The sequence below is a fragment of the Phalacrocorax aristotelis genome, chromosome 6 (assembly GCF_949628215.1).
Source record: "Phalacrocorax aristotelis chromosome 6, bGulAri2.1, whole genome shotgun sequence".
Lineage (NCBI taxonomy): Eukaryota > Metazoa > Chordata > Aves > Suliformes > Phalacrocoracidae > Phalacrocorax > Phalacrocorax aristotelis.
The window spans coordinates 9421982-9446962 of NC_134281.1; the positions used below are offsets into that span (position 1 = coordinate 9421982).

Below are 24981 nucleotides of genomic sequence, written 5' to 3' on the forward strand. Positions count from 1 at the left end.
ATGACAAATAAACCAAAAAAAGCAATTTACAGAAAGAATGACTCAGCACTGTTAGGAATGCGATTTTGATTTTTTTCTTTTTGTGGTCTAGCATGAAATGCCCAAATCAATAATGGTTCTAATTTTGTAAAACATAATCTTAAATACTGCAAGAGTAGCAAAACCTCACTTCAGACTACCCAAAGCATGAATATTAAAACTAGCTGGGAATTAATCAGTGCTGGCAAAAGGCAACCGAGCTTACACTGTGCATTAGCAAGGCAGGAGATGGTGGGAGAAAAACTACTTGCTGCAGCCCAAGGTACCATTTGCAGGAGCCTGTTAGGAAAAACCTGTTGCAGCAGCAAGACACCGCTGTGAAGTGAAGGCTCCTTCAGCAACGGCGGATACCAGCGTGCAATCGCACATCAGTACAATGGCTGATTTGACCACTGAAACACCAGAGTATGGTAATAAAGTTTTTGCACAAAAGGCGAAGATTTCCAAGACTTTCCCACTGACTCTGTTTTGTAGCAATGACAAAAGGTCTAAAGGACTCGGGGAGGGTGGGGGGGAGGGTGCCAGCACAGTGTTTGTGCTGGCTAGGTCTCTGCTTCAAGGGTAACTCAAACAGTGTCAGAAATAGGCCCTCCTTGGGATTTTTAATGGCAGAACAACTCTGGGAAGAGCTCTGCTCGCCAGGAAACAGCCCCCCCAAAAAGATCCAGTTAGACCCAGGCTCCAGCTTCACTATAATGGTATTTTGCAGCTCCATAATGTGTGCAAAGTAATAATAAACAATGTGATATTTAGCATCCTTTATAATTGGGTATTCAAGCATAGATGGCAAGACAACACTCACCACTGCGCTACAAGAGAAGTGTTGGGGCATGCTGGCCCAGTGTTAGCGGGCTCCCTCCCTCCTACTTGGCACCACGTAGGCCCCTTACAGTGTTTTTGGGGAGGCAGAAGGAGGCAAAAGAAATCTGCTCTCAGAAAACCCGGGCCCTTTGTCACACGATACTTCTGCTCATCCTGAGACACAGCTGAGCTGAGCTTGTTCTGTCTTACACGGCACATTAAGCCTGAGCTGTTAGACAGGAGCTTGGGGCTGTTTTGAAACTGGTTTCCATAAGCCCACATTGGGCTGCTCAGAGCCTTATCTAAAGCAGGGCTCTGCTGGGTTCTGAAACAGGTTGTAGGGTTTGTTTGGGATAATTCCAGGTACAGAAGAACCCAAAATGATTACAAAGCAAACACAGTTTCACTTTCTGAGTCCACCTAAGACTATGACTAACGTAAAAATGACACTGAGCAAAATGTATTTGGCCTCAGATGCCAACTGAAACTTCATCCCTGGAAGTTTAAATATTCCGATCCGGTTCCCTAGACCACTGAAGCCCATCCACTCCATGCAAGAATGGACATCAATCCTAACAGGTGTCCTGTAGCTGAGTAACTCCTTGTACAACCTGCACATAAATGGGAGAAAAGAGATGACATACTCATCATGAACTATGGTGGGGCCATCCCTTGTTAAGGCCTCTTCCTTGATTACATTGATAAGTTCAAAGGTACTGCTTATGGGAGCATCTGGGTTTGGCCATTTAGGACACTGAAAGTGGCGGACTTCCAGAACGTAGTCATCCTGCAATGAAAAACCAGCCTGGGCATTAGCTACTTTAGTTTCACATTTATCCACTCCAGGTAGAAAGAGGGAAGAGCCTCGCTACAAACTGAAGAGATACTTTCTTCTTTCAAAGAGTTTGTATAGAATGAAGAAGACAGACGCACAGCTCTAGCACCTCTGTAATGAATGCGCTAGAATAATGCAACTTTAACAAAATGTTCAAATGATAGATTTTGTATGTGAGTTGAGGGCTTCTATCCACATAAACCTCCTCTCAGATCCCTTACAGCTCAAAAGTCAAACAAGAGAAGAGCAACCACAGAATTCAAATTTAGAAGGGCTTGCAAAGTACTGTGTTGCAGCAAAATCCAGCTGCAATCCCGACAGCAAACCAGAGGCAGGTTTATAGCTCAATAGACGTATGCTTAATTAACCCCTTAATTAAGACCCTCAAACAATTAAAATATAAATGCTGAATCTTATAAGCAGAAATAGGACAATAAATCTTGGTGTAGTTTACAAAGTATAATTCAATCTACTTGTATGATTTAAAAATGAAAACCCAATGTCTTCACTTTCAAATAAGCCACACAATTAATACTACAGTCTCATTAGCTAGAGGAATCTGCCTGAAAGTAGATGTGAGAGGGAGAAGGAGCCAATGAGAATACCCTTCCCCTGTAAGCAACACGCATGCACATGCATTTACAAATAAATCCTTTTCAAAACTGATTCTGAACATTCTTCTTCCATATTTAAATGACATAATAGCATTCTAGGGCAAGAACAAGACCCACATTTGGAGTTTTATTTTACCTGGGTAGCTTCAAGGATAAAGTCATGGATGATAATTTGCTCTTCGTTAGAGAGGCACAGTCTGTCTTTGCTGATAAGGGTCACAGTAAAGGCCTCACAGTTCATGGATTCCTCGCGACTTGGCCAGTACACAAACTCATCTTCTGCCTGAAGGAATGAAACAACACACTACTGCAGCCTTTCAGATATCTTGTGTGTGACTGAAAAATCCAGTGGATCAAAAACTGGTTTGATAGATAGAAATGATCAGGAACTGACCTTTAAAAACCATTTCTGTCTGAAACAGATTTACTATTACAGTAGGCAGCAAGCCTGCCACATCATTCCTTTGTGTGTCCAAACAGGTAATGTCTGCTTTTTTAATTGGCTTCACAGGGAAATGGTTATCTTAGCTCACTCATACTTACCCTTTGTGTTGTATCCCAGGCTTTATTATCTCCTGCCTACACAGTTTTGCATGAGAGTCAGATATCTGTTTAGAAAAGACACCTCATTGACCTTTAGCAATTAATTGCTTATTATTTTTAATTTATATTTATTGTGATCTAATCCAAAACTCAAGGGTATCAGCAAAAGACCTGTGGATCAGGTCTAGGTAGAAGACTGATGGATACTTATGTAGGGGTTGAATTTTTAGGAGGAGTGAGGAGGAAGGAAGAAACCCAAATATTCTTAGCCTTGAAAAAAACACTGGCTTAACCTAATGCAAATTCTCCATCAAAATTCCTCTACTGAAGGGGCACTCTCAAATCTCAGTGAGACTGTGAACGGTGGAAGAAGCTCAGTGCCGAAGTAGCCTAACTGACAGGGTGTAGATAAAACACCATCAAAGCTATACTTTAAAAAATAACTGTGCTTTCCTAATTCACTGCAGAGAAAAGAAATTAGGCTCTGTCATCACATATATGCAAAGCTTGTTTCTCCTCCTGGCTTCAGGGATCTGCTGTCCCTGCAGCTTAAGCACAGAAGCTACCCTGTCAGCCTGAATGGCACTGCACGCCTGTGTCTCTGAACAACCCGTGTTTTACTCATGAGAAAACATGAGGTACGAGACCACTTCATCCCGCTGTGGCCATGAGCACGTCTTTAAAACCACGGTTATTTCTATGGGCCTGAAGCCTTGATGTATGCTATATGCAAGATACTGGTAAGATTTGGGCCTTAAATGTTTATTCTGAAAATGGGACTTAGGGTGCTAAGTCCTCTGAGTGCCTTGAAAATTCTGCCCTCAGCGTGCAGAGGCCAGCAAGCAGTGCAACATTGCTGAACGCTGGGGAAGTGACCTGTCCTGCCAACTGACTGGTCCTTGTGCAGCAGTAGCGTGCATTATCATCTCGTCCTTTGGCATTACACTTGCAGCATCGTGCCAGTCTCGGTCCCATGCCACCCCTCCTTGCCAGCCAACAACCCACACCAAACACAGAGTCAATGCACAGATGCTACTGCCCTGCTGGCCAGCCTCCACCCCGGGAACAGTGAAGGTGAAAGCAGGGACCAGGCATCCTTGCAAAGGATGGGGCCAAGTCCAGCGTTCCTCCTTTACCCTTTAATCACTATTGTTCTGCAGAGCTATTTCATGTACTTGTAAAGACAAGATCAGCCTCTTCATTTCCACCTGACACACTTCCATTTCATTAGTGCTTTCTGATTCGATTGGATTTCTCTGAACGCTCTTCGCCTTGCAGTGCCTGCAATCCCTTTCATTGTGCCGCACACAGGAAGCATATCGACTGTTGCCTCTTTAGTAGCCCCTCATGACTGCTCTTTTCCTGCTGTAATGAAGGTGGTTTCTCTCCCACTCTCAGCTACAATCGTCTATTCACCTCAGTGATGCGTGCATGAAAAACGAACCATTTAGTTCTTAATCCTTTTCAACGTGCCCTCTTGAGACGTGCTAATAAATCTGGAAGTAGTGATTAGCACTTCACCTGTGTCTCCTCTCTCTCATTATTTCCACTTCTGTTAACATAAATGTTTGCTTTTAAATTTCATCAAAAATATCCACAGCTGTTGTCTTGCATGACCCGAGCCTTAAGCCGCCTGGGCAAACAAGCAACTACCCTACTTTCCCTGCTTCATATTTCTGCTCCTCTCAAAGGCCTCAACTGGGTGGCCCTGGCCACTCAGTAACCTCAGCGCCTTGCCTCACACCAGCCAGGCAGCCCTCAGGAGCTTCGCAGAGGTCGCCATCACCAGCACACTGTCTGTGAGCACTGTGGTCCATCCAGCTCAGCATGTCTTTCCCAGGGGCGAAGGCAGAAGGGGAGAGCAAAAAACCAAGCCCCACATTGTGGAACTTGTCTTTTTATAACAAGCTTACGGCAAAGTTTGAGAAGGTGGCTCAAAAATTGGCTTTGTTTTCAACCAGAAAATAGCCACAGCATACAACTAAGTGACCCTACGCTGGTGCCCAGCCGGGCTAAGTGACTGCAGTACCATGCAGGGACGGACACGCTCGACTCACCAGGCTCTGGTTGTCTGGCAGCATGACGATGATCTGTGCATTGTGATCCCAGATCATTCGCCAGAAATCTTTAGTTGTGTGTGGCAGCGGATGTTGGGTTATGATGAACTCGTTACTCCTGTAGTAGCCCTTTTGCAGAAAAACAAACCACACAGTTACTTACTGCCTTCAATACTTTTAAAGTATTAATTTCATCTTCGGGGACACATAATGACCCTATTTAATTTTATTCCACAATATTTTCACACAGACTATAATTTTATAACTCCATTTCCATTCTGCAGAGTCCCTGTTGTTTTCATTTACTCTAAATCCCAGTATTTATTTGACTGTATCTCATGAAAATACACATTCCATCTAAATGCATCTTGTATTTAATTTTTTTAGGCAACAATCTTTAATAAAACACAGTTAATAGCTTTACATTATGGGGAAGGTGTTAAAATCTCATCTGTTAATACACAGCCATTACATACAGAATTAAGACAATTATAGGCATCTGGTATTTAGCACCTTCGAATTGATTTTACTTTGTAATTAGGTGTTGGCTTCCTCACCATGATATAAGAGGCATTAATGTAATCTGTTCCCTTCATTCCAGGCAGTGGTGCCAAGCCCACTCTAGCACGCTCAGCTATAAGATTGAAAAAAAAAACACATAGAGAGAAAAAAAAAGATCAAAGGTTGGTCATGGCCCAATGCAAAAAGTAAGAATTTCTCCAACGTTAACAAACCAAACACTGTGCAGCTCCCATCTCCCACAGGAGCAGGCCAGCACTTTAACTGCGTTAAAGCATTGCCTGCTAACACAGGATATAAAAGAGAATGTTGCACAATATTCCCACAAGGACAAAGTAATTTCAGGAATCAAATTTTACTATAGCAAAGATTTTCACAGCAGGCTGAATTACCAAATAACAGTATATGCAGTGATAACAGGGGATTTCAGGTAATTCTTGACTGTAGTGCTCCATTTGTCTCCAGCAGCACACAAACCCAGCTGATTTATTTTGTTTTCCCTACCACTCCATAGCACTGCCATCACTCCCTCCTCCCAGCTGGAGGGTGAGAGAACCTCCAGAGACAAAACCTTCCCTAACAGGTAACCACCCAGAAGTGCGTGTGTGCTCTTCAGCAGATCTACACTTCTCCGTGTTTGAGGGCTGGGTTCAACAACACCCTCAAACGAACGGACAGGCCCCAAGCGCCAAACTGAAATCACTGCAGCTACGTGACACAAAGTGCGAGTCATACAGACCGTTTCTGCCCTGTCCGCATTTGTTTCTAAGATATATCCTGATGACTTCCCTTTTTATGAACAAACTTCCTGATGGACCGTATCTGCACCATTATTACTTTGTGCTAGCTTGGCCGTCATCTGTCCTGTATGTCCCATACTCTAGGAAATGTGATGGGAATGACATTGTGCCCGTTCTTGGTCTGGTGCAAATTCATACTGCTTAGCCACCATTCATATTACTGACTGTGGATATCTGTCCTTGTGTACTAAATACCCTCAAATCTGGGCAAGACTCATATGCAGAAATTGAGTGTAGCAGCTGAATTACAACTTGTGCCAATCACACTGGGAGACCTCAGCTGAGCTGCGAATGGTATCGAAGTAATTCTCTCAGTATTCATAGATTTATCCTCTACCTAATTATTCAAATTCTTAAGCACTTCAAATTAACATTTCACTTGGACGGTATATCTGGCTGACACTGTAACTATTTTCTTTTGTTCAGTTTCACAGGGTAATTCTGAAAGACAAGACAACTTGGTCTGAACAAAAGATTACATTTCTCCTTCCTAGTGGCTATGCCTTTTCATGCATAACACCGGGAGAATTCAGTACAAAAAGTTATGCTAGGCAGTAATCAAACCAAAGATGTGATCTTACATGGCACAACTGATGAGTTCCTGTTCTTCTCTTTGTTGCAGTCTTTCTGAGCACTGAAGCATTCCACGTATTTTGCATTACACTGTGTAACCAGCTGAAAGAGAATAAAGTGGTAAGTCAGTCCTCACAGCGCTCTAAATGAAAAGAGGAGGTTTCTTTGCCAACTCCTGCAAAGATGCATCAGTAGAAGAATAAACTGCATTGTTAAACTTGTTTAAAGTACTCAAGATGCCAATGGAAACCATCCTTTTCATACAACATGTTTAATGGATAAAAAGATCTCTGCAACTCTCAGCTCCGAAACATCCTGAAAATGAAGTTCCATCAAAATGTATTTTCACAGAACACTACGTTTATCTTTGAGAATATATTTCAAAGACTTGCAGATATATTCAGTCAGAAGCAGTCACAAGGAAGAAAAGCTAGCAAAGTAAAACAACAACAAAACTTTATGTTTTCTTCTAAAACAAAAGCCAGATCATTCCTGTAGCAGGTCTTTTTCTGGCCTTGGGGGAACCCACCACGCTGGCATCTGAGAACTGAGGCCACGGGTTACATTCTCTGGTCTGCCAAGTTCACTCTGGGCTGCTTATGAGGCACAAAGAAAACTCAGGGAGGGATATTTGTATTTGAATGTTCCCCAAGTGTGTGTGGAAACTCTACCAGAGCAAAGAGGGTAAAAGTGGCTTTTTCATCTCCGGCACTAGCAACTCATTACTCAGCGCAATCTTACTCTGAGATGGTTGAATGTAAGGTACTGTACTGGGGCATGAGCACAAGTTATTTTCTGCCTGTTCTGTGGTAGCGGCAGAAACGAGAAAAAGATTTAATAATTGCTGCTTGTCACGTCCCAGTTTCAAATGCACTCTAAACGAGATAGCACTCAACTCATCTATGTACTGGCAGAAGCCCCATTAGAAGCTATGGGGTTTCTAAATACCTGTGAAAGGTTGGCAGAGAAAGTAATTTCTGAAAATGGCACTTAAGTTTTTGAAACTTTGCCATGAGTCATCAGAAAACATCTTTATACCTATAATTTAGTACTGTTTCTAAAAGTACAACACTTTTTATTAATAAGAAATATTTTCTCCTGCTGCATTTTGTGTGCGTGTGTGTGCACTCGCGCTTGTTTCTTTAACTTAGTAATTAAGCATCTGGAATGTCTTGACTGATGGAGAAGTACTGAGATTTCTACAAGCAAATTCAGAGAAGAGCCTGTTCTTTTTTTGAATAGCTTGGCACCTGGTATGATTTAACAGTTTCAGTTCCTTAGGTAGTTATTAACTGAGTGAGTTTAGCTGTGAAAACAGATGTCACGTATAATCTTCTTATGATACATAGTCTCACAAAATACTTCTAAATGCATTCAAATAAAATGCAATCAGAAAATCTTAGGTTTCAAATAGGAGATCTGGGCAAAAAAAAAAAAATTACTTTGGCCAGGATGAAAGCAGCTATGGCACAGCAGGGAAAAGCAGCAAGCTTAGTTATTAGCAATGAGAAAGGCATATTGTGTTTCCTGGTCTTAAAACATTTGTAATTCTTTCTCCAGAGCTGAAATAGTAGGTGGTGCTAAGAACCTAATTTTGTGTCTTTCTCCATATATATGCATGAAAGCCACAATTTGGAGGAAGACTTCCAGCCAAGCTAACCACAGACTCAGGAAAATCCAAGTCCCCTTGGGAAACAGGGAGACCAGCAGCACACTCCAAACCAGGGTCCATGTCCCCCTTCTCACCTCTGACTTTAAGAGTGTTAGTGCTGATTTCCAGCAGTGTAGCTAAGACTGAGGACCAAACTTCTCAAGATGCTGTGCTAATCAAGTGTTCTTGTTTGGTACCTTATCTATGACAACTGACAGTGAAGACAGGCCATACAAAAGACAGTAGGGAAATTAAGTCCCTCTGGATGTCAGTGATAAGCCTTACCTTGAACTGTTTTTCTAGTCGTGTCTTCCCTCCTATGCCAGGTATGAGGATGCTGTTAACATAACTATGCAGCTGGTTTGCAGATACTTCAGTCTCCTTCCCAAGGATGGCTTCCAACAAGGCATCATGAATAAAAATGTACTGCTCCTAGAAAAACAACAGCATGTCACGTAGGCGCTTGGAATAAACTAAACAGCTGATTTTAACTGAGGGGTAGAGCACACGAAAGGAAAGGGTGTGCAAAACAAGCCACCCAGGCAAATACTGCCAAATCCAGAATAAACATTTACAAGTGTAGCACATACAACTGAGTAAGTGAAACACAACATCTGAAGTTTCTTGTCTAGAAAAAGAGAGACATTCCAGGGCAAAAAATGCCTGGTGGTATATTCAGTTTTCACAGGGATATAACTGAAAAATCCATTTTCTTTTTGATTACAACATAAAAATGAATATGGCTTTAAATTCAACCCCACTGCAATCTTTACCTCTGTCTGGACGAGGTAGTTGCGCTGTGTCCTGATATGTTTCAGGAAACCCAGGACATTAACTGTGCTTTTGTCTTTTATCTGTTGCAGCATACTGTCTATCACAATGTAGGTACCAGTTCTCCCAACACCAGCACTATAGAAGACATAAGAGAAACCCATGAAATACAGCCGGACCAAAGTAAATGTTCACAACCGCAGAACAGAATTAAGCAAATAGTCCTGTTCACAGACTTTCATTTCCCTGCTAGCCCCAACCATGAAAGTTTCTAAACAAAATATTTTGAGTTTCTGGGAATTTTACCAGAAGCGTCCCAATCTGACACTTGGCTGTCCTGTCTGCACCGCTTTTGTTACTGGTGTTGGCTAGAAAAAGCTGTACAGAGATCCACCCTATGCCAAACTGCTGCTATCCTGGACCACCAAGGTTGCTCCACACTGTGGGGCTGCCCTGGTTGGCTTCAGTCTTGAGGTATGGTTTAAGCTTCACAGTGGAGCTGTAATCCTGCTCTGGAAATGCAAGTCGTACCAGCACTATGGAAAGGCATAAGAGGGGGGCTAATCCTGCGGAGGCAGGACTCCTTGAAGGCGAGGAGGATGGTCCTGAGCCCAGCAGAGAAGGTGGAGAGGGGAACTCTTCAGAGCTTCTCAATTTCTGCTCAGGAAGGAGCTCTAACCCCCATCATCTTCTCCTCTTTGCTATGGTGCTGTACAGCCCCCTCACACACAGTGATGAAGACCACATCCCTTAACTCATTTAAGGGAAATCCTCTGTCAGCTGCAAGTGCTGGTGAATATAAGTGTGGTTTGGCAGCAATTGTGTGCCTGGGTGTCCGTCTATTCACATGGTTGGTTGCCAGCAGAGGTAATCCTGCCTTGCTTATGCACTGAATGGGCAAGCTACAAACAAGTTTCGAACAAGGAACTGCACAACCACATCAGTGCAATGTGCAGCAACTCAGTATCATGACAGAGGGTTTTGCTAATGCAACTGGGAAGCTTTAGCATTGGAGCTGTCTTAAGACATAGGCAAAGCAAGCTCATGTCTACCTGCACTCCATGGGGCTGGTACTCTCCTTCTGTGTTAATAACTTGTGGCGTTTGTCTTAGCTGGCATGTAAGAGCACACGTGGTGCACTAAGTATGCTTGCCCTGAAGTAGTTAATCACACCCATCGTACCTGCAGTGCACCACCACTGGTCCCATGTCCGGGGTTCTGGCTGCGGAGGATCTCCTAACGAAGGTTAGCACAGGCAGAGCGTACTCCGGCACACCCATGTCAGGCCACTGAGTGTAGTGATACTGAATAACCGTTCTCTCGTTCTGCCGCCCTTTGGGGTTTCCCTTCTGACCCTGCGTGCAAAGTGTGTGCAGAAAGAAGAGAAAAATTAGGGAAGAGAAGCATAGAAAGATATTCGATCCTACTGGCTTGCTCAGCTAAAAAAGCGCTGGACTCTAACAGAAGAAATCTTCTGCAGCTCTGCCTTCTGCTAGGTGGAGACAGAGTTCAAGGAAAAATACATGTGGATACAGGTAATAACAGCAATAACTGTGACACCAAAGCAGCAGTGAACTTGAGAAAAAGAAATACAGACTAAACCTTTCATCAGGTTCCTTGTAATCCTGACTTTGCTTATTTATTTCCCATCCACCTGCTACTTCAAGTTGCGTATGCAAATGCTGAGTTTTGCTCCTGGGTGCCTTGCATCCTACAGGAGCCAGAAGGCATCTGGATGAGAACAGTGAAGGCTTTACTCACCTTTTTCACCTTTGTGTTCCTGACTGTGAAGCGGCGCACAGTGTAGCAGGCATGTATGTTTGTGCTCTTCAGCGTGACGATTATGTTGCCGTACTCCTCGCTGTTCTCTGACGGCCAGTACTGATCGCATTTTCTCTGAACAAAGACATAGTTGGGTGTGTTGGTTAAGGGTTTCAGCTGCTTCTTTACATTTGTGTCATGGCTAGCTATGTATCCCTCTGTTATGTTTGTTATATATTATACATAAATATATATTACCCCAAAATGTTTAAAAACAAATTCTGCCCGTGTGATTCAGGGAAGTGGTAAGGAGCAACTGCTAACAAACTAGAAAATCTCTTACTCTTCCTTTTTCAACAAGGTTTGTGATCATGACAATGATTCCAGTATTTTGTTCCCAAATCATCCTCCAGAAATCTTCAAAGGTGGACTTTAAAGGTCCCTGGGTAGCAATGTAGGCTTTTGCTTTGTTGTAACCCTTCAAAGAAAACCATAATGCCAAGTGAGATGAAAGCAGTATCATGGCAGACATATTAATATTTTAAAGGTAACAGAGAAATGTGCCTTTCTCATTCAGAATAGTAAGAAATTTGTAGCAAAATTATCAGGTGAGGTTGGAAAACACAACCACTTCACAAGTTGCAACACTTGCTCCTTGTGGAAGGATTCAGAGTTAGAGAAGAAAAAAACAATTCAAACAACTTACATCGACATAATTAGCATTAATGTAGTCACTGTGCTTAGAATCTTTTCCTGGTAAAGGCCTTAGCTTCACCCTGCTGTGATCATCTGCAGGATGAAAAACAGAGCAGAGAAGCATTAAGAAAACACAGTGTAGCCCTGCAGGTAAACATCCCATTGCCTAGGTATCAGAGTAGCCCTTATTAATACACAGAAGAAATTGGCCTTGGTTTGGAGTCAAGGCAGAGGTAGGGGTACCTGTTCTTGGTCATCTGCTCATGGTAGCAGGTCTGCAGGCTTCACATCCCTTAAAGTACATGGTTCGTGCTGGGACAGCTTCTCTTTAAAGGGCACTGGAGCCTCAGGAGCACAGTCTCTAGGATCATCCACATCACACAGTGTAGTGTGATTCAAAGAGCCAGGGCACCCCACAGGGCTGTGTAACACCATGCGGAGACACCGGCTCAGCTCTTGCAGGCAGTGAAGCTGGCTTTGCTTTGCTCAGTGTCTGAGCTCATTACTCTCCACTCGGTGCTGGGCTCAGACAGCTCTACTGGCTCTGGGAGCTGAGTGAATGACCTCATTCCTTCACCAACCTCATCACAACAAGAGGATAGACTTTAGGTCACACTCCTTAGCTCCTCTTTTTGTTCCACCCAAATGCTCGACTTCAGTTTAAATTAGAAAAAAAATTGCAGTCCTTCTCCTACTCCTAGGCAGCAGCATTGGGCTGGGTGCTGTTTCCAGCGTGTGCAGAGATGAGACATGTGGGCTGACTTTAAGAGTGAGGAATCTGGCTTCAGTTGCCTTCCTTGAGCACCAGTGAAGACAGAGATGTTCCTCCAGGGGCAGACTGGAGGACTGGAGTGCCTGCTCCAATTCTCCTCCAGTGGTACTTCTCTCCCTATGTCTAAAACCAGAGCTGGGACAACCACAATGAATCTCCTTGCCCAAGGCCACACAGCAAGTCTTTTACAGGTCTGGGAATTGGTCCTCAGCTAGAACATTGATTACTTCTGAGAATCTGTTAGAGACACACATTTCCTTCCTGTGCCATCAAAACCATTCAAGATTTATTACAATGTTTACAAACATTGTGAACTTTTATCAGTGGCTCTCCATCTTTGTTCCTAAACCACAGTGACTGCTGCATCTGCCAATCGTTCCACATGAGAGAACAATATGCAAAAAGTTCCAGCATTTCCATCCCAGACCTGCAATAATCTGCGTTCTAGAGCACAGTCCGGGCTTGCAGTTGTCAGAGGAATACAGGCAAAGCCTGCACTGCGCAAAAAAGATCACTGTTTGTCCAATTCATATGCACAGCTGAAGCAGTTTGAAATACAGCAGATACACTCTGTAAGATTTAGCACCTTAGGGATTATAAGGGAATCCCAGGGATCATCAATAAAACTCTTTGCTCCACCATGCACTTCCCTTAGGCCAGTTTTCAGACATTAGCAGGCAGAAGGAGAGCTCTGATCATCAATTTATCCCAGTTATTCCCCCACAAAATTTCATACCAAACCGATACTTCTGAAACTACACTTGGGCCATCAAACTGCAAAATATTTTTAAACAAAAGCTGGAGTGAAATCCTAGCCCCAGAGAAGTCAAAACGTCCACTGCCTTTAGTAGGGAAATGATCTCCCAGCCACACTTTCGCTTGTTTGCTAATTACTGTGCAATAATGTAACTTGAAGCCACCTGCCTTTACCAGTCACACACAGGCACACCGCAAGAGAAGAGTGCCTTTTTGGGTTGATTCACTGTGGTTACTTACAGGCTAGGATGTTGATGTATCTGTTCTTGTGCTTGTTGTCAGGGTGGTTGGAATGCTCTGCAGTGATGTTCATGTCGGCTGTACAGCGCTGCACTTCCTAGGCATAAAAATTATTCAAATGGAAAACGTCAGTCCAAAAAATGTAAGCTTTATCTCCTTTTGCAACAGCTTACAGAAACCATGTTTTCAATACTGATATCTTAATTGCTGGATTGAACACCAAGTCATTCAGTATTGTCCTGTATGACAGAGTCTGCTTAAACGGAGCTGTGTTAGCTGCTCCCTGGTGTGCGGTTATGCTCCTCTCCACAGACTTGGTGACTGATGCACTTTGGGCACCCTGAGGGCTGACTGTCCCCTCTGACCAGCAGTCCATCTGTCTTCCGGACTGCATCTCCTGTGATGTCCCACTCTGTCCCCTCTTGGGAAGGGAAGACAGTCCCTCAAAGGCAAGAGTGGCCAGTGCAATGTAAGAAACTAAGCACAAAACCCACTTCAACAGAAGCCTTTGACCGCTGGACAACTTCTCTGCTTATAACCTCTCAAAACAGGGTTTCTGACATTTAAGTTTGGCACTGACCTTTTGTTAGTTCTCTACAGAGAGATGCCTTTTATAAAATATAAATAAAATAGATCTCTGAAGATAACAGCAAGCGCTTTAAATACCACTGCTTGGACACTGATTAACAGCCCACAGTACAGTGGAAAAGAGAAAAGGTTGTATCCACATATATGTACATTTACAAAGGAGGAAGAGGCCAGGCTTGGCAAGGCGTTCACGAAGCTAGAGATGCAGATTTCTGTCTAGTTGAGGCTGTAGGTTAGATACCTAATTCCCATTGATTTTTTTCATTCTTAACCCACCCCTTACTTACACTGCCCAACAACAGAATACACGGTACTGATATGGGGCAGTGGAGGGTCTTTTCTCTGACCCTAGGGAAAAACACCTATTCCCCTTGCCAGACTGTCCTAGAGAGTTACACACTGCAGAGACTCTCTTGCAAACGGAATCACTAAAACTCATATGTGATACCACCTCCAAGGTATATATTTTTTGTATCTATTTAACCACAATCTTCCTGAAAAAGCTAAGCCCCCTTTTATCACTAGTATAAATATTCTTAGTTTAAAAACACATTTTTGAAAAATACATCAATGTTCTGAGTTTACAAAGTTGTAGAAGAAACTATATTTATTCACATCTTTTGTGAGTCCCAGAAAATGCACCAAACAGAACCTATTTCCCCCAAGAATATATGGGGAAGTGCCAAATTACTTTGTACTTCAGGCTTTAAAAATAACAGTATAGAACCTGCCTAAGAGGGAAAGTCATTAGGAGCTCACAGCTGCTACAGAGATCACGAGCTAAGTGACAGAGAAAAATTATCAAGAGAAATGCCATACAAACAGCAGATGAAACAGAGATCAGCATTATGCAGACATTGCACAGAGGACTTGCATAGCAATTTTGATATCTTTCCCAGCATTTACATTTTAAAAGTGCAAAGTATACTAAAACCTTGAACATTTTAAAGCTTTTATATCCACATGACACTCCCAAATAACAATTACTTCTCTCTCTCTGCACCCCCTCTCCATCGGGAAAAACATACCACATTCAAGGAGATGAGCTGAGCAAAGACAAAGAGGAATCACGCAAAACTCTCAGCTGGCCCTAATAGAATTTTCATAGTTCCATTTCTATCACAGAAATAAAAAAAGCCACATTAAAATGTGCGCTTCCCCTAATTCTGCCTGTCAGCTCCAGTAAGCAAGGGACTTCTGATTACACAATGGGCAGGATCAGTTCAGCCTAAGTCATAACTGGAAAAGCAGCATTACTTACATGTTAGGTTGACTTAATGTAATTTCGTTTTACTTTTTTTTTTTTGCATTTAGAAACCATATGATATTACTGCTGTACCACTGTAGGTCACTCCTAAAAAATAGCCCCCTTCTGAAAAGCCTCACATCAAACTCTACATCTCTGTATCACTACAAAATTCTTTTTAGAAGTTATTAGCATTGAAACATTTATGCCAAATGCTGTAGAATTTAATACAGATGAATCCAATAAGGTTCTGCGGAGAATAGTCTAAAAAGTTATAGAATTTAATAGAGAATTACCTCCCTGCTAAGGAATTTTCTCTGACAGTTTAAATACTACATAGTAAATGTATCACTTTCTATTAAATTCTATAGGATTTTTCCATCAGGGAATTGTTGGTGAGGTTAATCATTTTAATTAACCTTTTTATGTTGATGCTGACTGTTTTCTCAACTGTACATGTTCCCAGCTGGCCAATATAAAGTTAATAGAAGAGGAAGATTAAGCTAAGATGGTGAAAAACACAGCAAGGGAAAAGAAGGTCTGACGCTGTGAGAGCTGATCATCTGAAAATGGCTTTTCTTAACACATAGCATTCTAAATGATTTTTAATACTCTGGAAAGCTGCTGTAATAGTGGATTCCTATGTCTGCACACTGCAAAAGCATAGCAAAAGGAGACTGTTCAAGAAAACCTTCCCCCTTGCTAATGCACCTCCACTGTTTTTGTCTTATTAAAAATCAACGTAGAACAATAAAAGGCCATTTCACCTTCAGCTCTGTTCCCCCTGCCTCCCAGTCCAGGACACTTTGGACCATTGAAGTTATCCAGCAAGAAGGGGCCTGAACTCCAGCACTGTGTGGGCTACTGACAATGTCTGGCTGTGCCACACGGACGGATCAGGTTGAGAGCAGAGGGTGGTTATCCGTGCTCTCTTACCCTCCTACCTTCATCTCTCCAAATCATAGTAGCAAATTACTAAACCACAAGCTCACCCCATCAGACAGTAACATCCCTTCGCTATTGAAGTCGAGGTAGTCGTCTTTCATCAATGCTCAAAATGCTGCCAGAAGACAAGACCAGTTGCAGCCTGTTACCTATGCCTCTGTTCAGAGTGTTATTTACCCTTTGGCAGAAGAGGACAGCCCGGAGTTAATAAATATCACCCTGGTAAAAGTTCCAAAAGGTCACCATCCTAATTACGCCATTTTACTATATTTATGTATATTTCATATTTACTTCCCCAGCATTTTCTATTGCTTATGCAGTGAACACCCTGGGATTTCTAAATCTTACTGGCTACCAAGTCCTTCATTTGCATTTAAAACATCACCATGATTATGTTATTATTACAACTTCAGTTTGCAGGCAGGCCACCAGGTCAGGTCTGATACCAGGCTGCTCATTGCAGCCTAAACAAACTCCTCTCCAATTAGCACAAAACCACTACTGGCACCTTGGAGTAGGACAGAGAGTGTCCATATCACCACATCCATAATTCATCCACGAACTTTTCAGCTTTAGAGTCTTTTCTTTGGCTTTCCTTAATCCCGCTTAGTCTCCTCCACTGCTGGCTGGCTAGCACACTGCTGCTTTTCATGTTTAACTTTGCAGAACACATTACTGTCCAAAGATGAATAGATACAGGCTCTTATTCTGTCCTTTCAACTTATCATTGACAACCCAAGAAACCAAAGTACATGGTTTCAATTGACTGTTAGTTACTGTAAAAAGTGTTCTAGTCTATGCTATTATGGCTAATTTACCTTTTAATTATATTGTCCATGCTAATGCTAATTGGAATTTGATACACCCAGGTTTAACGACCCGTTTTCATTGCCTTTCTGAAACAAGTTACAGATTAGTTTCTTCTAAACTTCAAAGAATTTCCATTTAAGTGTAAAATCAAACCGCTCCAGTGTCTTGCTGGCAATATAAGGTTCTGAGCAAGAATTTTTGCTACAGTGACTGAGCAGGAACTCGGTCTCTTGATTTGGCCTTATGCAGTGCTGCTGTTGTTTCCCATTACTTCAGTCTGATGTCCTAACAGGGGCTGAACTGTGAAAGCCTATGAATAACAATGAGGAGGAATCAGGAACAAAGAAAAGATCCTAATCCTAAGGACTAAATTAGGCAACATCCATAGCTCTGTTTTGATATTATTGTGATATTTTTCAGCATGAAAGCAGCTAGTTCATCCACCCCTAAAATAATTTTTGACCTATTATTTTAATCCCAAATTAGAGAATTCTGTGGTAGTGCTCTTGCTGTTTGTTTTACCACAGCAAACATGAAGACGGCATACCAACAGAGACAGCAGATAGTATTTGAAGATATCCCACAGGAACAGTGTAGATTTTTGCTATAATTTAGCACTAGTAGAAACTCTCTGACAGCACTCAAGGGAGAGGTGAGCAGTGGAGGAATCATGAATAGATCGCTAAAAATTAACGTAAATAGAGAGGAGAGGATGGTGGAGGACCATTTGCTTGTGATATCCTGCCCTTCATTAGGCAGGGAGGTCTCAGAGCCTGACTGAAACCTTGCATTGCCTGTGTGGGGCTATGGCTCCTCCGACGGGGGCTTCCAGGCAGAAACTTTGGGTATTGCTGCAGTACTGTAGTTAAGAACAGAAAGCCCAGATACAGAATCACAGAATGGTAGGGTTTGGAAGGGACCTCTGGAGATCATCTCATCCAACCCCCTGCTTCAGCAGGCACACCCAGAGCAGGGGGCACAGGACCACATCCAGGCGGGGTTTGAATGTCTCCAGGGATGGGACTCCACAGCCTCCCTGGGCAGCCCGTGCCCCTGCTCTGGCACCCTCACAGGAAAGGAGATTTTCCTTATGTTCAGGTGGAACTTCCTGTGTTCCAGTTTGTGCCCATTAGCCCTTGTCCTGTCATTGGGCACCACTGAAAAGAGTCCAGTCCCATCCTCTTGACACCCACCCTTTAGATGTTTGTAAGTATTGATAAGATCCCCCCCTGCCCCAGTCTTCTCTCCTCCAGGCTGAACAAACCCACACGTCTCAGCCTTTCCTCATAAGGGAGGTGCTCCACTCCCCTGATCCTCTTTGCAGCTCTCCACTGGACTTGCTCAAGCAGTTCCCTGTCCTTCTTAAACTGGGGAGCCCAGAACTGGACCCAGTACTCTAAATGTGGCCTCACTAGGGCAGAGTAGAGGCAGAGGATAACCTCCTTCCACCTGCTGGCCACACTCCTTTTAATGCACCCCAGGATACCACTGGCCTTCTTGGCCACAAGGGCACGTTGCTGGCTCAGGGTCACCTTGCTGTCCACCAGCACTCCCTGGTCCTTCTCAGCAGAGCCGCTTTCCAGCAGTTCAGCCCCCAGCCTGTACAGGTGCAGGGGGTTGTTCCTCCCCAGGTGCAGGACCTTACTCTTGCTCTTGTTCAATTTCATCAGGTTCCCCCTCGGCCCAGCTCTCCAGCCTGTCCAGGTCTCACTGGCTGGCAGCACAGCCTTCTGGTGTATCAGCCACTCCTCCCAGCTTGGTGTCATCAGTGAACTTGCTGAGGGTGCTCTCTATCCCTTCGCCCAGGTCATTGATGAATATATTGAACAGGACTGGACCCAGCACAGACCCCTGGGGGACACTGCTAGTGACAGGCCTCCATCCAAACTCTGCCCCGTTGATCAAGACCCTCTGAGCTCTGTTGTTCAGCCAGTTCTCAATCCACCTCACTGTTCTCTCATCTAACCTACATTTCTTTAGCTTGTCTGTGAGGATGTTATATGAGACAGTGTCAAATGCCTTACTGAAGTCGAGATAAACAACATCCACTGCTCTACCTTCATCGACCCAGCCAGCTACACCATCACAGACCTGAACTACTTTTATTGCTTCTCTTCAACTTTATCTCATAATTCACAATGCCAATTTCTATGGGTAGGTCAAGTGGTGAGATAAGAACTGAGAACTCCAGGAAGACCCTCTTCAGCAGCAATCCTTCCTCCCCCAGCTTCACAGTGCTGCTTCCCTTTGGTTTCAGTACAGCAATGCCCAGGCTGAGAATACCTTTAATTATGGCAGTTTTGGGCCAGGGATATAAAACATTTCCCAGTGCAGTAATGTCTGCTAGTAGTGTGCTTTTGAAATGGCATCTTTCTACTGCCAAATTTCTTGATGTAGATGCAGTTATAAGCATGTGTCTGGTGTAAGCTGTGTCTAATCTGTAAGGGATGCCAGTATAACTACACAGTGGTTTTAGTTCTCAAGAAATGCGCAAAGCGCAGTGTTATCTGTCTTCAATGCAGCCCTTCGTTAGAGAATAACATTCTGAGGTCACTGGTTAAAAAGAGCTAGTGACCCCAGACCCAAGTAGCAGCAACCATGAGAATAACATTAGCAAATCCCTGCCACATTGCCAAAGATATAGATTTATGTTATTTTCTTACATTTCAGGACATTTAGAAGAAGGTGCCACTGGAGTATAAAGATATTTTCAATTTATGTGGTGAGGGAGCTAGACAGGCTGCCTCCAAGTTCAGCGAGCCTGTTCAGACTCCAAATTGGCAATGAATCATTACACTCACACGGCCACAGGCAGGAGAGGTCTGTGGAGATTGCATTCACCCTCTCTAATCACTCCCGCAGTAGCACTGACCAACCCACTCCAGAATTAGGGAGGAGGGAAATAAAATTGTCTGACCTCAGAAATCCAAATACTGCATTATACTACAAAAATTCAGTGTCAGCTTTGGGGATGGAGGGTGATTTCTTGGCTTAGTGTTCCTTTCTTAGAGCAAAAGGACATGACTACTCAAAAAACTCACTGTGTTATTCCACTAACCTGCTAGGGGGAGGGAGTGAAAAGCTTTGTCGTGGGAGGTGGCACATCACACTCCTTTTGATACAAGAATTTGGAGGGCACATGCCCTATATAGTCAGGCTATCAGGGGAATAGAAGATGACAAATGTGACATCAGTTTTTAAAACGAGATCCAGAAGGGATTTCAGGCATTACAGCCCACTAAATCTAACTTCTCTGTGGGGCAAACTGCTAGACGCTGTAATAAATAGTAGAGCTAGTGAATGCCTCTAACACCCTGTGGAGGGGTCCCTGAAAAAGTCTATAGGTAAGAACAGTCTGGAAGAGAATAGCATATTTGGATTTCCAAAATGTTTGTGAAATGCATCTCAAAACATTACTTTAAATACTGATCTGTCTTTGAGCAAAAGAAAACCTCGCCTTGTATACAACTTAAAAGTGGGACTCACCACCCAGGAATTGTCAGTGTTTGGATTTCACCAGCGGGACCTTATAGGGACCTAATCTATTCATAAATGGACTGCAGAAGAGATAAAGTGTGTCTATGACACAAAATTATTCAGGATAATTAGAACAAAAGCTGTTTGTGAAGGGAAGCAGAACAATCTTGCAATACTGAGTGACTGTGTAATAAAATGGCAAATGAAATTCCATGTTGATAAATGCAAAGTGATGTACTTGGGAAAAACAACCCTAACTATACATACATACTGACAGGTTCCCAATTTGCTACTGCCATTCAGTGACGAGACCTTGGGGTCACAGCTGATAGTTTTCTGGAGGTGTCAGCTGAGTGTTCAGTAGTTGTTAAAAAACAAATAGTATGTTAGGACGGAGGAAAGTAATAGAAAACCAAACAGAAAACGTCACTGTGCTCCTGCAGAGCTCTGCAGTAAACCCACTCATTAAATACTGTGCACAGTTTTGGCCTTCCCATCTCGAAAAGGATATGGTAAAGGAAGGAAAAAAGGTACAGAGAGAACAAGTCATCATAAGTCTAGAATGGCTTCCTCGAACAAACAAATTAAATAGTTTAGACTTCTTCAGATTTGAAAACAGATGATTAAGGGGGAATATGAGGGAGGCAGACAGAATCATGTGAGGCATTTCAGTACAGAACATTTCAGTTCAGAACAGGGATGTACTTTGTAATGCAAAAACTAGGAGGCACCAAGATAAGTTATTAGGCATGAGTTAAAAGCAAAAGGAAGTCCATTGTTGTGGAACAAATTGTAGAATTCATTGCCATGAGATCCTTTGGACAGCAGAAGTCTAAAAGGATTCAAGAGACAATTAGAAATTTGTGGAAGAAAGATCTATCAAAGTCTATTAAACATAATGATGCCAAGAAAATCTCTGGCTAGACAAGGAGTAGGTATAATCTCTGGCTCAGAAAGCCTCTCAAGCTCTGCTCCGTCTTGCCACCAAACCCTGCCCCAGTGCTGCCCTGTAAAAATGTGGTACCTCAACCTGTATGCCATAGCAAGAGGGTGCTGGAGCTACCCTAGAGCAAGCCAAAAAACCTCCTTGAACTTTTTTCAGTATTAGGCTGAACAAATTCCAAGGTGAAATTCAGAGAGTTATATCAGAGACCAGCAGTGGTGATGCAGAATCGTAGGCTTTATTTTAAAAAGCTATTTGTTGTTTACTATTAAATTGGGCCTTATATTCCTAGTTTATACCAAAATTGAAAATTCATAGGACTCAAAGGAAATCTTAATAATTCTGTATATACAAGAAAGCCCAGCTATCGCCAGACAATAAAGCTGGCTACTTGCACTATGATTACCCAAAGGGAAAAGGGATTCATTTTGGATGTGCTTTCCAAGGAAAGATTTGTGAGTTCAAAGTCCTTCTTTCCTCTGTGCATAAAATGCTTCCTAAGCACATTCACAAAATATTTAGCTGTAATTACAGCTCATTTTAGGAGAAGGAGGGAATAGTCATACAATTTACTTTCAAAGGAATCTTCTTCATGTAAAAACCAACTCAGTAGAACCCCCAACATGCTGCCAAAAACACAAGAGACTTACACCAAAACCTAGCAACAAACTAATGGAGAATGTTTAACTTCTGCATCTGGCGGAGTATGTGTGTGCCTAGCTTAGTCTTTCCTTTTACAGGTTCCACCATAAAATGTCCTGCCACAGAAATTTCTGAAGAGATTTTTGATCCTTTTTTTCTTTAAAAAAATTCCATGTGCTGGCTATCTTTGGGAATATCTATCTATTCTGTAGTATTGAGCACATTTTTTCAGCATTTCCTTGCCACCCTCATTGCTCTTCCTTTTTGATGTAAAAAGCAGATTTTTTTTTTTGTAAAAAGCCCATATGACTGGAGAACCTAATACCTCTTTTCAGAAGTCCCCCAGGCATGAAGGGGTTGGAGGTGCATTATCGACACATACTGCCCGATCCCCCAGCATGTGATCTAGATCAGTTATCAGCACGCCATCCTATTTTTGCTAAAGCAGCAAGACCTCTTGGGGAGAAGTTCATGCTGCTTTTATGTTATGTGCAAGAACAGTAACAGTTGCCCATGGCAGAAAGTTAGAGAGGTGTGGACAGACAATATCTGGCCCTGGATGAAGTCTGCTGGGACAGTGGCAATCTTCTAACCCATTTGAAACAAATTTAAGTGTGCATTATGAATTTGCACCCACCCTGCACTTAGTATGATGTGGCTGTGCACCCAAGGCTAGCAGACCTTTAACACAAGATCTCCTGTTTCAGCTGGAACCCTACTGTTTCTCCATAAAACATTAGCTAAGTCTTCAGTCTAGCTGGCAGGTACAATTCCAGCACACACACCATGGGTGGACATGAGAAGTTAGTTACACCACTTGCTACTTCCAATAGCTGCTTACAAATGTAACCTCAGGCTCCTCTATCCCTCAGCCATTTTTAAAACTGGGATTCTGACCCCTAGGTCAGTGTAGGCACTGAAGAAACATTTTACCCACAACGTCTGTGAAAAATAATGGGTTTCACTCTTCTGTCCCATCGCTGTGAACCATAAGGAAGCAAAGCAGGCCCACGAGGCATCAGCAAGGCACAACATAGGCAATGAAAGGGAGCTGGGTGGTTTATCCCAGATAGCAAGTGTCTTGTTCCTATTCCTTCTCCTTACTCTAGAAGGAGATTTCATTTACTCTTTAGGAAGCCAAGACCTCAGCTACAGAGAAATACATCTGGAGTAGTTATAGTGACTTCAAAGGACATGATCCAAATTTTAAGCCAGCACGGAGAACAGAATTTGGTGTGTGCAGTGCAGTTGGAGGAGTTTAACTTCCCTTCAGAGGGGACCCCGCGCCCCCCCGAACAGGACTAATTGGCCAAAGCCATCTCTCCGACTGGCTGTTACGGTGTGGCACTCACAGCAGGGAGCTCCAGGAGAAAGGGAAAAAATAGGGCTATTAGTGCAGTGTTTTTCTTTGCTAAAACACAGGCGGAAGGTGTCCAACATTTGTTAATCACAGTGATTTTGCGACAGCTGAAGCAAAGCCTGCTTAAAGCCAGACCAAGTTTACAGATGTGTTGCTGATTATTTTGAATAATTAAATGGTGTAAAACCCAGCTGTGATGAATAGCACTGGGGTCACAATTCATAAATAATTGAGAAGAGTGAGTCGCATTTGATCATCCTGATCAAATTCTACTCTCTGGAGAATAAATGTTTGTCCTGAATACCATCAACATTGTTAAATGCCTCAATATTCCTGCTCAGCCATCCAGCCAGCAGTCAATTGAACTAAATCACTTTAACACCTTACACATTTGCCTTCCTCATGAATACAAAATGTTTCTAACTTACACAATGGTTTTTGGGCATCACACAAAGCAGCCACTCTTTATAGACAGTAACCAAACAGCAACAATAAATGTTTTAAATGATCCCATTAAAAACAATTCCTGCATATAGTCTTGTCTTTACTGCAGTACATGAAGAAGCCGTAGATATTAGGCCACCTATTTTGGTTCATTGCCTTGTTTGTAAGCAGAGCTGCCTTTCTGATTCACATGCAGCACACAAACACACCTCCTTTTGCTGGTGGGGACACCAGTAGCACAGCTCCATGCAATTTCCTGGGGCTCCTCCTGCTTCTCAATACCTCCTAAAGTTCAGCAGTGACTGTGATTAGACTGAATGAAATAAATGCCTAAAAACTAGCCAGAGAACACTGACTCGAGCCTATTAGGGCCTGACTCTGCAGCCCATCCTCATACTATGTGATGTTCACCATGTTTGCACAACATGGGTTTGGTAACCCAGAGGTGGAAAACTACTTTTATTTCATTGAAATTACTGCAATTTATAGCAGACTTACAGGTCAGAATCTATCCTAAACAGGTAACAAGATGCAAACTTTAAAATAGTCACATTAGGTAAATACTATCAACTAAATCCTGAAGCCTTTCTCCTTTGTTTTACTGGAACAAAATAACCGGCGACTCCAATAGCAATCTTTCCGGGCTGAAGAGAGGATGAACAAGGACTCCAGGAACTGACCCATAGTTTGGGTTTTCATAAAAGACCAAGCTCTACTACTCTTACTCATCGTGAGCACTATTTTACTTCTTTTGGGCTATCAAGGGGTATGTGACTTCTCAGTGTGACTGAGAGGAGCAAATTCTGGGCCAACAAGAGTAAAATAAGCTGCAGACTATAAGAAAAGCTTGAAGTTAAAAACAACTGCATGTATCTTCATGTCATTTCTGGGGGACTGCAGGCAGCTTTTCCTATTTTATAAAAACCTAGGAGGGTCCCCCTTAAAGGCACCAAATCTGTGGTGGTTAGAATAATCTGAAAATGTCCAGTCCCATGTTGCTCATACCTGGTGGCAAATTGGTATGTCCCTATTTCTTCTGATACATTTGAGCATTGCATTTACCTCACATGACAGCATCACGCAGATGTCACATGGTCC

At 42.8% G+C, this 24981-nt stretch overlaps 1 protein-coding gene across 1 annotated transcript in view; it reads right to left on the reverse strand.

Annotated features, from left to right (window-relative positions):
- Nucleotides 1-24981, reverse strand: part of PTPRG (protein tyrosine phosphatase receptor type G) — a 415547-nt gene that overhangs the window by 3813 nt on the left and 386753 nt on the right. Inside the window, exons 16-27 of the mRNA XM_075095798.1 lie at nt 13429-13525; nt 11671-11753; nt 11308-11442; nt 10965-11099; nt 10386-10558; nt 9206-9341; nt 8718-8864; nt 6790-6883; nt 5447-5523; nt 4890-5018; nt 2426-2572; nt 1485-1627 (exon numbers count right to left, since the gene is read on the reverse strand). Coding sequence (XP_074951899.1) covers nt 1485-1627; nt 2426-2572; nt 4890-5018; nt 5447-5523; nt 6790-6883; nt 8718-8864; nt 9206-9341; nt 10386-10558; nt 10965-11099; nt 11308-11442; nt 11671-11753; nt 13429-13525 — 1496 coding nt within the window. The remainder of the gene's footprint in view (nt 1-1484; nt 1628-2425; nt 2573-4889; nt 5019-5446; nt 5524-6789; nt 6884-8717; nt 8865-9205; nt 9342-10385; nt 10559-10964; nt 11100-11307; nt 11443-11670; nt 11754-13428; nt 13526-24981) is intronic.